Raw genomic sequence first — 16,515 nt, forward strand, 5'->3', positions numbered from 1 at the left:
TCGAGAAGGGAGGAATTTAGAAAAAAAGGTTTCCCAGAAGTTTGGATCAGAAGAAGGACGGGAAGACCACGGGAGGAAGAGGGAGAGGGAGGAGAGAAAGGGAGAGGGAGGAGGGAGAGAGAATAAAAAAAAGATGAAGTCCAGTCTGCACAGCCTGTGAGCGCCTGCCCGGGTGGGTGGGAAGCAGGACTCGGGCGCTCATGCAGCGAGCGGGTAGCGCTCGGGGCGCTCTTTCCTAGGGGCTGGGGCAGCCAGGGACGTCGGTCCGAGCCGGCGGCGGAGGGCGCAGGGGGAGGGTGCCGAGGACCCGCAAAGCCGCCGCCTCAGTCTCGGCCGCCTCGCCGCCGCCTCTCCCGGGCCCGGCCCGGCGGGCGCTCGGAGCGTGAGGGCTCGGGCTGCTCCCTCTGTAGCGGGGGCGAGCGGGGGCCGGGGTGCGGGCGGCTAAGATGAGTGAAAGGAGAAGATCTGCAGTCGCCCTGAGCTCGCGAGCACATGCCTTCTCCGTTGAAGCCTTGATCGGCTCAAATAAAAAGCGGAAGCTGCGAGACTGGGAGGAGAAGGGGCTGGACCTGTCCATGGAGGCGCTGAGCCCCGCGGGCCCACTCGGAGACACGGAGGACGAGGCCGCGCACGGCCTGGAGCCTCACCCGGGTGAGTGCGTAGGGCCAGAACACGGGAGGCGGGCGGAGAAGGGACGCCGGGCGGCCAGCGGGCGGGGAGAGTGGCGAAGAGGAAGGCCCTGGCGGTGACGACGTCTTGCTCCAACCCGGGTTTCTTTTTCTTTGCGCAAATGCCTTGAGCCTTCCCCAAATTCGCCGGAACCAATTTGGGGAAACTGGCCTGAGCCTTGCAGTTTCGTCGCCAACCTCAAACCGGGAGGCCTTCTTGCTCGCATCCCCTTCTCCTTCTGGGAGCAGAATGCAGTGTTCACGGTGCCCGCAGCTGCTGGGGCTGCAGGCCCCTGGGGTTAAGAGGGGCGCCGATGCAAGGCAGTGGCGGGAGCGGAGAGGAGCTGGGACTCACTTCTGAGAGGTCCGAGGACTGGCACGGAGTTCTCGGTCCGACACCCCTGTGGGAATTGCCCAGTTTGTCCCATTTAGCCTTCAACCTCGGTCCTTTCCCTTTCCACACCAACTTTTCTGGGACTCAAGTTGTGTTTCTCCTAATGCCCGTGACGAGGGAGCATAATTATATTTCTACTTAGTTGGCATTTGTGGAAAGAGGAATGGATTTTAGCCCGCTTACCCTGCGCCCTGGGCCACTCTTCAGGGCCCACATCTCTGCGTATTTGTGGGGATCAGTGCAGCAACGTGTCTCGGATCTGTGCGCCTTCTATGCACGTTATATACACACAACACGTAAAACAGCGGGCGGGTGTCTACATCAGTACTTTAACAGAACCCTAGGAAGGCGAGAAAAAAACGTTTTGTATTAAGTGCCAAGATTTCAACTGTGCAAAACACAGGGGGAACAGCTGTTGTCGGAAGAATTTTGCCCGCGCGCGCGCGCGAGCGCGAGCGCGCACACACTCAACGCTCGCAGCGGCTTGGTTTAGCGCTTCAGAAAGTTTCCGTACAGGATTTCTAAAACTTTTCTGGAGGTGCTCCTGCTGACCAGCTAGGGCTGGAGAGTAGATTTGGGTCAGAGCGCCGGCAAGTCGGAAGGGAAGGGCTGCCCGCAAAGGGATGGGGCTGGCCGCAGGCCCAGGAGCTTGGGGACCCAGCTTGGGGCCCAGGAGCTTGGGGGCTGGAAAGCTGGCCGACCCAAGGAGGGACAGCTGTCGCTTACATTTTCTCTTTCGGCAGTGACAGTTCAATTTCCATGCTCCTGAGGCTAATAATAACGCGATTAGCGGGTGACCTGCAGAGACAGAGTTTGATGAATTCTCCGTGTTCTTGCGGCCGGTTACGGTATTTGGGTTTCGTGCTGGGGAATTATTTTTATTAGTCGATGAAAAGAAAATTAAAAGGAGATTTATTTCGTCTGCTCAAGCCTTTCGTTGTATTTGGATGCGGGTGCCTGTCCACGCGGACCCCTGTGTGGGCAATCCAGAATGGAACGCATGGCTAATGTGTGTTTCCCATCTCTGGCCAGACCCTATTTCCTCACCGTACTTATTTGTTGTCAGAATCTCGTTTGGGCCTTCACACAGTTTAGTGGAAGTTTTCTCAGGCCTTATGACAACTCACGATTGGCGATGTAGTTTATTTTATTTTCCCGATGGTGGAAAAGGCAGAAGTTATCTAACTGAGTATGGCAGACGCCCTGTCCTGTCCACGGGTACTTTTCTCTGGGAGGGGGGTACAGGTCGTAGGGAGCCCGTGTAGGGTCTTATGTTCAAAAGGACCAACATGTGGGATCATAATGAGACTCAACTGGCAGTTTTCTTTCCGCCGTCCTTCTCAGAAAATAATGGGGAGAAAACAATGAGGATTGGGGACAAGGAGAGACCAGTCCAGGGATGTGAACACGAGAACCTGGCATCCAGAATGCTCTTTCCTGGCTCCCGCGGGATGGGGGTAGGGGGTGAGGACCTAACATAGAACTTTACATAATAGAGAGGTCAGTTGACCAGTTCTCATTACCTTTGTCACTTTTTTTTTTTTTTAAAGAAAAAGATGGGCGTTTGGGTTAGAGAAAACGAAATATGTTTGTGGGGCAAAGGTCTGGTAGGAGGAAGAAGCCGGAAGTCAAAAGCACTCGCGGGCCCTCTGCGGAGCCAGGCTGCGTGCAGCTGGGCCGGTCCCGTTGTGGGCCGAGGGGATCTCCAAGTTGGAGTTCCCGTGGTGGCCAAGACTTTCTTTTGAACAGGACGAACAGGATGTAGGATGAAAAAATATCTTTCAGAAAAAGCGTGCTCTGATGTGGAGACTTGGCAGTCAGGAGAGTGGAGCAGACAGAGCTTTGGGCTTTGAGCGGGGTAGTAGAAGGCACACCAGGGCTTGGAGTTCCCTATAGGCCTTTCTTTTTGTCTTTAATACAGCGCCCTAACAAATACAAAGGCAGAGCCACATTTAATGGTGTGTGCATGGTGTTGGAGGCGGGAAAGGGGGCGCGGGCGACTCCATTATGCCCAGGGCCGAGTCTCTAGCCGGCTGGCCCTCACAATTATCATTAAATTTTCTTCTCCCGATTAGGAGAAGAGGGGGCTGGACCCACTGCGTGGCTCGCCGGCCCTAGGCCGAAAAGAAGTCAGGAACAGAAAAAAACCCACAGCGACAAAAAGAATATTGCCAAGGGGCTGGAGAAGGATTAAACAAACACACACATACACAGGCCACCCGCCTTAGAGCAGCCGTATTTATCATTCTCACCATACCCTCCCTGACTGGTACCGTCGTTTTCAGCCCTCCCTCAAAATTCCGGGATCCTCAGACAACCGAAGGGTCCGATTTTAATGCTTAAGTTTTTTTCAAAGACGTGGCTTTTTGCTTTTTCACAGCCCGTTTTCCTTTCGACGTCCGGACAGAGCTGGCTTTAGTTGGCGCCAAGCGCCCGCAGCCTGGGGCACCAACCTGCATAAGCGGGGGCACCAGCCTGGCCTGCTCGCTGTAGGCCCTCACACATCAGAGGACACACAGTATGTATTTCAAAGATTTCCACCGAGCCTGGTGGGCCCAAAAAATCCTGAGGCCCTCCGGGCCTTGGAGAAGGCCCTGAGAAGGGCCTGTAAGGTACCGTCATTTTTACACCCGGGCCAGCGCTCCAGTCTTTTGGAGAAGCCGCCAGCACTCAGCCTCTGCGGGCTGCGGAGGGTCTCAAAACCGGTCTCTGAAAAGCCTGGCTCTCGGGTCGCCTTGCCCCCGCCTCTCACACAGCAGCAACGGAGGAAACTTTCGAGCCAGGATCGCCGGGAACAGCTGCTCCGGCTGCGGCCTTGGAAGTATATTTCAGGCACGCGGCGGCGCCATCTGCGCTCGGACCGCAGCCCCGGCTCCACCCGGCTTCCCCAGCTCGGGTTTGGGTCTTTCCCGCCCAAACCCACAGCCGAGTGCGGCCGAGGCCCGATCCCCCGCGGAGAAAAATGATTTAAACCTTCTGCGATGGGATTTTCCCCCTCCGGAGCCCGCGGGCCTGAGTTTCGCAGCCAAGGCGCTCGGCGGCCTAAGGAGGTGGCGGCGCACGCGGGTGGGCACACAAAGCAGGCACACACAATAACGCGACGGAGATACGCACTCCGCGCACACGTGCACACACGTCAGGCGCTCGCCTTCTCCCAGGCACCCGGCTGCGCAACCCCTAGTGAAATGAGACAAGAAAATTCCTCGCAGTGCCCCAGGCACTTGCTTCCTTCGAGTTAGCTAGACCAACCGGTCACAGGAATTAATCTGCCGGTTTACGGCTTGTTTGCTCAGAGTAGAACTCCAAGATTTTAATCTTGACATCACCCCTCTACCCACTCCCAACCCCCCAATACGGGAACACTAGGGTCAAAACGGAAGAAGTGACTCTTCACTGATGTTTAAGTAATGGAGAAAAGGCGATGAGTTTGAAGCCAGTGGGGAGAACGTACTTGTGCGAGGCAAGCACCAGCCAGGGCGCAGGCTGGGGCGTGGACCGCAGTGTATGGGTATGCGGCGCTCTGGGCAAGACGCCAAGGGTCTTTCTCGGGTAGAACTCCGGCTCCTCGGCGGTGCGTGCGTCCCGGCACCGATGCAGGCCTCGAAGTGCCGGCTCTGCGCCCTGCGAGTAAGCCAAGTGTAGGACCTGATGAACATGCCCAAACCTCCCGGTTGCCAGGTCAAAACGGCCTTCCGCGGTGGCTGCCTCTTTGGTCAGTGACCTTGTGTCACGATTCTGAAAGGGAGTGAAGGGGTAGGCAAGATCTGAATTCGTTGTAGGCCGGTTAAGGATGGTGGTTTGCTGGGGCATGACTGCCAAATGCCTTTTTCGCGCTCTGCTCCGACAGTGGCTAAATTAGTGCCTTCTGGATGTACGGGGCTGGGAGAGCGCGCCACAATGTCCCCCGCGCGGTGGGGAAGGTTATGGAGACATTCTGCGTAAAGCTCCGGTCCTGGAGTGGTGGCACGATAGAAGCCACTCGGAAAAAGGAGATAATTCCAACCCATTCTGTCCCATAGATGGAGCAAACTGCTCGAGGGCAGTGGGGAGGACAGGGAATGCGGAAAACCCTGGTGCCCAGAGTTTGGACTGTGTTGGAAGAAATGGAGTGGGCTGTGGTTTGCACCTCTGCAGGTCGCCCCCATACCCCCCTCCACCTCCCCCGGGGGGTTCAGAAACCCACGTGAAGCGTGTGGAAGGCGTGCGCGCGGGTGGGACGGGTTGCTCTCGTTTCTTCGCTACTCGGTGCAGGGCTGCCCCTTTGCCCGGCTGGCTTCACAGCCACCCCTACCCCTCGGAGACCGTTCCGAAGAGCACAAGCCTAAAGGGCGGCGAAGGCTTTCCTGGACAGATCAGCTTCCAGCCTCGGTGCGCAGCGATTCTGAATTCGCGTCTTCTACGGCCCACCCAACGCTCTTTCTTATTGAATACTTTATTTGGTTTCAGAGCTAGCCACTTTAGATTTCCTGATTTTATAGATAAAACTTCCAGAAAGAAAAGTTTACGAGGTGACGTTCATGCAGGGGGAAGGGGGAATTAAATTTCTTATGGTGGGGCTTGGATTGAAATTATATTGACGCATACCCGCTGCCGTTTTCCTGTGCACCTCCACCCCATTACTTCAAATGGTATCATGAACATCTTTTAATTATTAAAGAAAATTTGTTTAACATATTTAGTTCATATACTCGGCACGTGAGGAGTAAGTGAAGAATGGTAGGAAATGCCTAACCTGGGAGCCAGTACTAAAATGATTGGGTATTGGTGGTTTGTGTTCCCCCGTTTATTTGTATAATTCCTTGTGTGGATGAGAGTTTAATGGAAGCAAGTCCCTCATCATTAATCCTTCATGTTGGGCCACAAAGAGGGAGGGACAAATACATTTTGGCTCAGAAGACAACTATTTTGTTCGTCTAAGCCTCTCCAAGGGCATTGCTAGTATTAAGGAGTGAAATATTCCAGGTCTGTGACAATCCTTTTCTCTATTGCCAAAATTATAATATTAATAAGATGAGAGCACTTTTTTTGAGATTCTTATTATGGACTCTAGTAGAAGTTTATTTCTCACACCTGGGAGAAAAATGATTACTTCTTAAATCTGGGAGTTTCTTCTCTAGGTGACTGTAGATTTAAAAAAAAAAAAAAAAAGCCAGGCTGAACTGTGCAAATTCCACAGGGATAAAGAGCAGATTGGCATTTCACTTTCCTTTTTGGAAACGCAGAAATCTGTCCAATGATTATTCCAGGGGTGTAGCTGGTTAGTGCTTTCTTACTCCCAAAAGATAAAGTAGTTAAGCATGGGGAGAATATTTAAGTGGTTTTCTAGTTTTAACCTTTTGGGATATTTTTCCACAGCGGAAAGTAGGGAGCTGGTGGAACATGGAATCTTTCCCCCTTCTTTCTCTCATCCCTATGGTTTATTTTTGCTTTGCCTTTTCTGGTTTCTAGTGAGCTTTGAATTTTATATGTGCATGATAGAGATACTCAGGGGTCTGTACTGGGAACAGCAATTAGCAAATTTTGAAATTAAGGTCTGTTTACACTTCTTTGGGCAAGGATAATTATTAGTTAATTTAAGTGAGGCCCTCACTCTAAGTGTCAGGGTGGAAAATGAGACTCAGTAGGGAGGACCGGAGGTGAAATGGGAAGAGGTGGGGAATTAAAGCAACTGGTGACGACAAATCAACATTTATTCCCTGCCATTAATGGCTTCACTTTGAGGCAGGGCAGGACATTTTTTGCTGACTACAAACTGATGATGAGCTTTTGATACCGGAGGTGAAAATAGGCCTTGTAATCACTACTTTTTATTCTGTACTTTTTAAATCAGCCAATGTCTAGTTCTGCCCTTTATACATAAGTATATACAGGATATTTAAAAAGTATTTACACAAGTGTATGTGTTTTATACACAAATTTATGTGTGAGCTTTAAGTTCTGAATGAGACATAGATGAAGTTGCAGAGAAAATAAACTGCTTTTGTGTGTGTGTGTGTGTGTGTGGAGCCAGTTTAACAAATTGGGAACACCTAAAATCTGGGGGGCAAGAAACTTTGTCATCTCTAGGTATCCTTTGACAATTCAAGAGTATCCCCAGACCTGAAACTTCTAGCTATTGGTGTTTTTATTTAACTCTCAAATTGATGATTTTGACTAAAACCTAAGAGAAAACAGCAGAAAATGAGACTGTGCAGATGCAATTTAAAAGAACGAGGAGAGTGGAAATTTTTCTAAATTTGGCTTTTAATTTTGTGAATAATGCCATCTTCATTTTGGATGGACAGAAGCTGCCTTGTATTCTGAAGAGTAATTTCATGTTCTTCCATGAAGAGAGCTAATGGAACAACTGAAAGGAATCTGGATAATAATAATGGTTAATAGAAAGAGTGAGAGAAACAGTATGATTTGGGGGAAATAATTTAAGAAGATAGGAAATATATTCAACATCTTGTCCCTATTTGTCCTCTTATATTTTCTACAATATAGCTGCTGAGGTTCAAATTAGCTGTTTCCAAATTGCCACACACTTTAGAGGATTACAGCAAACAAAACACCAACCCCTAATTGTGGATTGCAGAACTAATCTCCTAATACAGTCTTCGTTTAAAAACCAAAATGCTACAGATAACAGTAGAGTTCCCTTTACAAGGATCACTGGAGGTCATTACACACCTAGACGGATCCTTAGAGTTTTAACGCCTAGTTCTCCACCAGGTGAACCGAAATTCTGACCCCGAACACCCCCTGCCTTTCTTTACTGTCCCACAGCCCAGAACGTGATGTCAAAGCCCCAGACAAGGGCTCGGAGTGCAGTTCACCCCCCTGTATTTCCCCTCCCTCCTCACTTCCCCTCACCCCGACCTGGTCCCCTCCTCCAATCTCCTACACACACGTTGGTAGCTCATTTTTTCACCCCCTTAAAAAATTTTCAGATGACGTTTCACCGAGGAAGGCATTGGGATTGCATCTCTTTTCGTGAAACCATCCCTGGGAAACCAGGGCCGCTCGGGTGACCTTCACGAGTCGGCGAAGTGGGCCGCGGCTGGGGCTGCCCGCTTTCCGTCCCTCGCTCGGGTCTCGGCCGCCTCGCCGGGCGGGAGCGGCGGCCGGGCCTCGGGGAGCGCGGCCCGCGTTCCTGCTCCGGCGCTCGGGGCTCCGCCTGGCCGATCCGCAGGGCCGCGTGGGCCCAGGGTTAGCGCGGGGCCTTTGAAACCAGTGCCGGCATTCTGAGGGATGGTGGGTGCTTTTCTCAGCTCTGTTTACATCTTGGAGAAATGCGGGGACTATGGGGCTAATTAGGAAGGCTTTGGTGAAAGATTGCCGTCCCCCCTCCCACAAAAAAAATCAGGGGAAAAAAACCCCAAACCAACCTCAAATCAGACAGCACCCAAGGATCTTACACTTCGCGCCCTGAGGGGAGTTTGAGCTTTTGCTTTTATCAGACTGAACAAATTTTTGAGGAATCAAACTCACTTCAAACATTAGCAATTAGAAACCAAGAATCCCTCGGCTTGTAGGATTTTTAATCTCTAACCATTTCCAAATGGGTAATTCTAGGGTCAGTCAATATCACAGGCAGTCCATTAAAAAGGAAGGTCATTTTGTCGGTTCGAGACACACATGATCCCCGAGAGTGTAGGGCTCATAACCGCAGAGATGTTCCCCTCCCAGAAACCCGGCATTGCCCACCGAGACAAAGGGACAACAGGCAATTGTTCTTTGCATTGTTCTTGGAGATTTAAAACAATGAAGTAATTCTTTTCTTAAAAAAAAAACAAAGAAGCCACCCATCTTTACCAAGCAGATTGAGAAATGACTATATTCTGTAAGAAGCCGGCCAGACAGCTTCCCTTCAAGAGCTCAGCGTTAGCTGAGAGGGAAGTCCCCCCTCGAGGCATCCTGGCCCCAAAGCATCAATCACACCAGGCCCCAAGAGCCCAGAATTTTAACCTAGGGGTTAGGTGACCTGGGTGGTTCAGGCCTTATGTTTTTGCTTCCGAAAAATAAATACTTGCTTTTCACAGTGGGGAGAGGCAAGCACTTGGGCCAATAAATGATTGTGAACGCAGCAATGCTTTCCCTGGATGTGACAAATCTTCCTTAATTCAGAAGTCTAATACTTTGATTTCTTTATTTGTTTGCAGCAAAGCTGGGGAGGGGCTAGGTGTATATATATCTATATACCTATGTGCTATATAGGAAAAAAAGGACTTAGAAAATTAATCGTATATGCAAGCTTGCAGAGGAATACTGAATTGTAAAACGTTTCGGAAGCCTTAATTGCTTATGTGGATATCTATGAGTCTTCACTATACTACAGAGCTTTCAACACAGGCCCTCGTATTCTAGATTATATCCATGTATTAAAGTAGGAAGAGGGCTATACTCGCTTAAATTAGACCTAGATGCTAGTGCTAGTTTTGTCATTAATGTTGGAACCAGGGATATTTGTTTTAAAGGAGGACATATAAATGTTGAAAAAAATGTTTTAAAGTTGTTTTATAGTAACTGATGAGGCCATAGTTCCTGGCTTGTGAGATGCAAGAGGCTTAAATAACACCTGAAGCCCATTAGCTATAAGATTCTGTGATCTTGTTATCGTAAAAAAAATTTTTTTTTTCTCCTGATGCACTGTGGCTATCACTTGACTCATCCCTTACTTTGTTTGAATGAGGGAAGTTTTACTGCAGTTGTAGAAAGTAACAGTAATAGCAACACAAGGCCAAAAAAAAAAAAAAGATTTTTACAGCTAGAATTAAGAGCTTCCATAAAGCTCTTGAAAAGTTTTTAGATTAGTATCACATGTTCAGAAGTCCTGGATCAGTGATTTCTCGTCTTTTGTGTCTGATGTAATCTATTGTTTGTGTGAATGCCCAGGACCCTCCTACTAAAAGAGTTCTATGGCATTAGTGAATTTAAAGGAAATATAAGTTATTTATGCTTTGAACATTTTTTTGTACCATTCTCAGAAATAGCTGGAAAAACTCTATGGATTTGAAAAATGAAGAATGAGAAAAACTTCATCACTGGTAAACTGAATTGGTGGACCACCCTTCCCACCTGCCTCCATCCCCCCAAAATCAGTTGCCCCTCATTTCTATTTGAGCCTAATGGAAAGCACTAGTAACTATTTTCCATGTCCAGTCTGCTAAGCCGAGATCTTCATCTGGCAGAGTTGTGAGAATGCTAAAAGGATGACTTAGTAACAGGCAAAACGCTTGTCAACAAGATAGATCAGAAGACAGCTTAGTGTTCAAGACCTCTCTATTCATAGCTGCTGAACTTGAGGGCAGGGTCAGACAAAAAACTGGGCTCAGGACACACCTAAGAGGGTTTCTCATGTTTCTGTCTTGTGGGACCTTATTTCCTTACAGACTGGTACAGCTGGGCTTCAAAGCCCGGTGACAGTTCCCCGCCCTCAGTTGATGCCCCATTCTCTGCAGCCCCAGCCCCTGTGCAGACCTCTGTCATCATGGAGCTTGTAGATTTACTGGTCATCCTCTCTCACTACTGCCCTATAAACTGCTGTGGGGCAGGGATGTTGTCTTCATTGCTTTTGTATCTCTAGAGCCTGACACAAGTGGCTGACACAGAGGAAATACTTAGTAAATGATAAAAGTATAATGGTAGTGATAACACAACAAGAACAATGACAACAAATTTATTGAACACTATGTACCAGCCACTGTGCTAAGTTTTATATATATACATAGATTCCAAATGTAATATGTAACAATTATATATATATTCCAAATAATAATATATAACAATTGTATATATATGTATGATTTCCCAGAACACTCTAATGAGATAATTACTCCTATTATCATTACTATTTGTTACAATGAATGGATTGTAGAATGGTTAAAAACTCAGGTTTCTGGGGTTAAACAGCTTGTGTCTGAGCCCTACTTCCAACACTTGCTAGTTGTATGAACTTGGGCAAGTTACTTAATCTCTGTCAACCCCAGTTTCTGCATTGGTAATAATAAATGTATTCATCAACAGGTGTTTGTGAGGATTAAATGAGATAGCGCGTGTTGAAGGAACAAAGGATTTAGCACGGTGCCTGTTATTCCTATCAGTTGAATTGACAGTGATTACTTACCTTAGTGACCAGTTTAAATAAGAAATTGTTGCAAATCATAAGCTATTGTAGCCACCGCCCCTCTCCCCCAGTTTTTTGCTTTAAATGGGATGTTTGGGACTTGGAGTGGGATCCGTACTTGGTGTATAGCGTGTGGCTGGAAACAGAGTACAGGCTTTGAAGCAGGCATGGCTTAATCAAATCAAATTAAACTTTGAGAGCCATTGCTATTTAGGGTCCCACTGAGGCAAAAAGCCAGCACCTGAGTGAGCACTGACGGGAGGGGGAGAGGGCTTCCAAGGGTGGGGGTCAGCCCCCTGGCGTACGGTAGGAAGAGGGGGTGGGCAGAGGGTGGAGCTACGGAGCCTCAGCTTTACCGGCTCTTCAGGAACTCAGCTCTGACAGCAGACAGAGGGGCCTTTCTGGATGCAGGAAAGTGGAATAACATGAGCGTGTTTCTCTTCGGTTAGTTTTTGGAGCCTAGAAATCCCCCCAAATTCAGGTTTTATCGTATAGGAAATAAAGAACATTCATTTTCCTAAGGCTTTGTTTGTAAAGCCTGTATTCTGATGGACCCCCTAGGATTCTGGGCAAAATGAGCCAGTTGCACCGATTAGCTGAGGCTGCAGTGAAGGAGTTTTAGGTGCCCTTGGTTGAGTTCAAAGAAATGGAGGTGGAGGGGAAGGGACTAAGTGAAAGGAAAACCTATAACCAAGCTGACTGTTCAGGAAGAAGACGCTAGGAAGTCTTTTTCCAGGGAAACTGCAGAAGCTCCAGCCATTCTGTTAGAACTCACATCTGGCTGCACAGTTTTGCACCGTTCTCTTCCTTCCAGAAAACGGAAGGCTGGATTTGATCATTTACTTTTTTTTTTTTTTTTAAATAGTCACACCCCAGACTTTGTTTATATTGATTCTCCACCACAGAGGGAGAAGGTGCATTCCCAGGGAAGAGGAACAGAGAAAGGATCTCTCCCAAGCCCTCCCTCCTTCAAGGAGCCCAGGGCCCTTCACCAGTAGCACTCAGGTCCTGCCTGGCCATTCAGAGGAGGGAGCTGCTTTGTCCTGGCTGGAAGGCAGGTCTCAGTCTTCAAAATAGACTCTCTGCTCCACATTTTATCAGATGTTTCCATACTTCCAGTCTTACAAGCATCATATTATCTCAGTGTCCCCACAGCTGCTAACCATAAGAGCTTTCACGGCTAGAGGGTACCAGGCACTGTGCTGATGGTCGTACATTCTTTCATTGTATGCACCCAATAGTCCTTCAAGGGAGGTAATTGTTTCCCCATTTACACGTGAGGATATTGAGACTCAAATAACTTGCCCACAGACACACACCTCCCGTTCACTTTAGCTGGTGTGGCCAGAATTTAAACCCAGCTCCATGGGGCTCCAGAGTCAATGTCTTAACCACTAGACTGTACTGCTCCCCGCTGCGGATGACTCTGCAGTGCTATGGAGAGAATTTTGAACTTTCGTAGACGGAAATTTATGCTTGCTCTCCATGCTGTCCCCCCAAACCAATTCTTAAATCATAAATGAGAGAGAGCTCATTTATAGTTTCTGGGTCTCTTTCTTTCCTATGGTTGTTAGTCCCTCTAGCCCTAAGGTGCCTTCTTCATACCTGCTGATAGAAGCCGCTGTGACAGTGATCACAGGGTGGAGTTTCTACACCATGGTTTTTGGAACGGGGCGAGTGCAGCCTTCCCGATGTGACTTGCTTTTCTTTGAGTTTCATGCACAGAAATCTTAGTGTCTGAAATATTGATTTCGACCTAAAGCCTCCTCATCCTGAATCCCCTCATGCAGTGAAATGAAGGGGAAACGTTAACTGCTCTGTTTTACCCATTCCCTTCTCCATTCACAACGGGATGGATGGCATCTCACTGGTAATTGATTCAAAATGGAACGGCTTAGGAACGTATCAGTTGCAGTGACGAGCAATTCGTGCATTTCTAAGTACTGCTGATTTTTTCGAACTCAGCAATCTCAGCTGAAATCCCTTTGCCGTGGATTGAATTTACAAAGGAGGAGATTCTGATTTCCACAGTGGCTTCTTTCTAATGCCTAAGGATTAGGAAACTGCCTTGAGGACCCACAGCAAGTACACTCACTCTCAGAGTCATGGCTTTAACTTTAACCTCTGAGTGACTGCTCTGATTCATTTATTTTGTAACAGCTCTATTAGAGCAGCCTAGTTCCGTGTGGGATCAGTGATTTGCAGAAATCTCGCGTTCCGATAAACACTTACACTCTGAGCTCCTTTACTCCTCTGACCCGCTTTAACTGGTTGTGATCTCAGCAGTGAGTTTCAGGGACATTAACAATGGGTTTCAAGTTTTTGGTGGACCTGTTCACTGTCTTTCCATCATTTCCCACCCTCTCCTCCACTCTGAGTAACCTTCCCCACTTAGGAAGTCTCATGCCTCCAACAGGGATTTGTAGAAAAGCTACCCCCACCTCGACCCCCGCTTTCAGTGTGTGGACTTTAGTATTACTGTATTTCTTTGCTGTTTAACTGTAAGGTCTATCATATTCTTGTCTGTTGTACACAGTGATAGGAAAATGGCTTTTAGAAGCTAAAAAGAGAAAGATGTAAAGTCAATCTCTGTTTTAAAGCTTTACTTTCTCCTATTGCCCACCTCCCTCGGGGCAGGCAGCGACTGATGGGATTTGATATGTTCTTGCAGCAACAGAAGCATATGAACCTCTGGGCCCATTTCCTTGCTCGAGGAACCCATGTGGAGCCAGACTCTTGAAGTGTAGAGTGTGACAGAGGATGAGATGAATGCTGCAGTCTTAGGTGATTTACTGGATCTCATCCATGAGATCTGTCCATTTAGAACTGCTGCAAGATATGAAACCAGCCAGGCCTTGGCCAGTTCCATGTTCCTTTAGTGTTCAGAGCACTGGTGGTATGACCAGCATTAGTCCTGGGAACATTAGATCCCATCTGCTGCAACTGTGCGTTACCCAGATTAGACTGTGACATCACAGAGATTTAAGGCATCTCTGTGATACCCTGACTGGGTGGTAGGTACGGCAGAAGGCACCTCCTACAGACACAGGACAACCTGACTGCTGTGCGGGTGAGCAAATAGTAAACCAAGCCCTGGAGAGTGTGTGTGGATCCGTGTGTGAGTGCGCGCGTGTGTGTAGGGAGGGCTGGGCGGGACGGTGCCTGGGGGATGTTACGGAGAGCTCAGTGTAACGGTTCCCCAGCCTGTGTGGGTGAGTTTGTTCCGGATGTTAACATTTTTTCTTTGGGGCTTGACTACATTCTTCTCTTTCTTTGCCTGTTTTCCTGCCTGTCTGTTAGGCCTCCACAGCTGCGTGGCTCATCGCTGGTGAGTGTTGAGAATGACAGATCTGGCTTTAACGCAAGGGCAATTTGGGGGCATGTGTATAGGTAGATTTTGAGGCGTTCTCATCCAGCGTCTTTCCTAAATTTTGAGGATAATTTTTGGTCCATCATCTTGCCAGCTGGGTACCAACCCTGTGTTGCCTTGGATGGCCTCTGTTGGGGAATGAGTATGAAATTCTAAAGAAAGCAGACGGTCCTTCATATCCTAGAAGCAGAAGAAACTGGCTGGTGTGGGAAACTAAGACAACAGGTGGAAGCCAAAGAGGCAGCCTTGCGCAACAGTGAAGAGCATGGAGGGCGGGTCGGGGGGACCAGACCCCTGCACATGGTTCTGGCTGTGTGACCTTGGGCAAGTGACTGACTTCTGTGCCTCCGGTGCGTCTGTGTAAAATGAGGGTAAGAATACCTGCTGCAGAGCTGTTGTGAGAATTAAGTGAGATAACAAATGCAAAGTGCTTGACACAGTGCCAGGCCCATGGAAAGTGCTCCGTATTACCATGCTCATAATGATATTTTTGGTAAATTTTGGAACTCAGAAACACTTCAGTGTTCTTATGAGAAACCTTTTGGTGAGTGTCAGATAGGGTTGTCCCAACCTACCCTTCTTAGCTTATCTCCACTGCTTGTCCAATTCCCTTTACACAGGCTGACTTAAAAAAAAAAATTGACATACATATTGTGTAAGTTTAAGGTATACAGTGTGTTGATTTGATACATTAATATACTGAAATATGATTACCACCTTTTGTGGTCTCAGCAACTTGAAGGTATATAGTACAGTTTGTTGACTATAATCACACTGCTGTGCTTTAGATCTCCAGAACTCAATTATCTTCTAACTGCAAGTTTGTACCCTTTGACTAACATCTCTTTAATTCCCCCACCTCACACCCTAGTAACTACCATTCTACTCTGTTCCTGTGAGTTCAACTTTTAGAAATACAACATATAGGTAAGATTATACAGTATTTGTCTTTCTCTGATTTATTTCTCTCAGCATAATGCCCGCAAGGTCCGTTCACATTGTGGCAAATGGTAGGATTTCTTTCTTTCCCCTGGCTGAATAATATTCACACACACACATACACACACTTATATATATACACATATATGTATGTATATATATTTATATTTATATATCCATTTCTTTATCCACCCATGGATGGTCACTTTATTTTATTTTTTATTTTATAATTTATTTTATTGAAGTATAGTTGATTTACAATGTTGTGTTAATTTCTACTATACAGCAAAGTGAATCATTTATACATATATATATTCTTTTTCATGTTCTTTTCCATTATGGTTTATCACAGGATATTGAATATAGTTCCCTGTGCACATAGTGTGTTTATATCTTAGCTGTTGTGAATAATACTGCAACAAACATGGAGTGCAGATCTCTTTTCGGGATACTGCATTTCCTTTGGACAGAGGCTAACTTTTTTTTTTTTTTGCGGTACGCGGGCCTCTCACTGTTGTGGCCTCTCCCGTTGCGGAGCAGAGGCTCCGCGGCCATGACTCACGGGCCCAGCCGCTCCGCGGCATGTGGGATCCTCCCAGACCGGGGCACAAACCCGTGTCCCCTGCATCGGCAGGCGGACTCTCAATCACTGTGCCACCAGGGAAGCCCCCAGAGGCTAACTTTTATTGTCCTCCATGCAGTTGCTCCTGCTCTTCCTGTCCCGAGTACTTTTCTCCTTCTCCTTCCCTAAAATTTCTTTTGAAGAAAGTTTATCCTACTTTCAAGACTCATCTTAAGCACCTAATATAAGAAAATTATTCCAAGATGAAAAAGAATAATTTGATATAAATGTTAATTGGCATGATGTACACATTCAAACATAGGATGACCTCAGAAGAAAACCACATATATCCATGCAGAGCTCAAATCCAATTTAGATATTGCCATAGGGAAGAAAGTTCTCAGACGTCACCAACATTTTCTTCACTTGGAGTCCGCTATAGGGAACTCCTCTTTTTTTTGGGTTCTGTGTTCA

General features: G+C 47.5%; 1 protein-coding gene across 1 annotated transcript in view; it reads left to right on the plus strand.

The window, feature by feature from the left end:
* Positions 1 to 446: 446 nt before the first annotated feature.
* Positions 447 to 16,515, plus strand: part of TBX15 (T-box transcription factor 15) — a gene marked incomplete at its 5' end in the record, with an annotated part of 99,614 nt that continues 83,545 nt past the window's right edge. The window contains one exon of the mRNA XM_082833055.1: positions 447 to 651. Coding sequence (XP_082689181.1) covers positions 447 to 651 — 205 coding nt within the window. The remainder of the gene's footprint in view (positions 652 to 16,515) is intronic.

The sequence above is a fragment of the Leucopleurus acutus genome (genome assembly GCF_964270905.1).
Source record: "Leucopleurus acutus genome assembly, chromosome: 2".
In the NCBI taxonomy this organism is placed as follows: domain Eukaryota; kingdom Metazoa; phylum Chordata; class Mammalia; order Artiodactyla; family Delphinidae; genus Leucopleurus; species Leucopleurus acutus.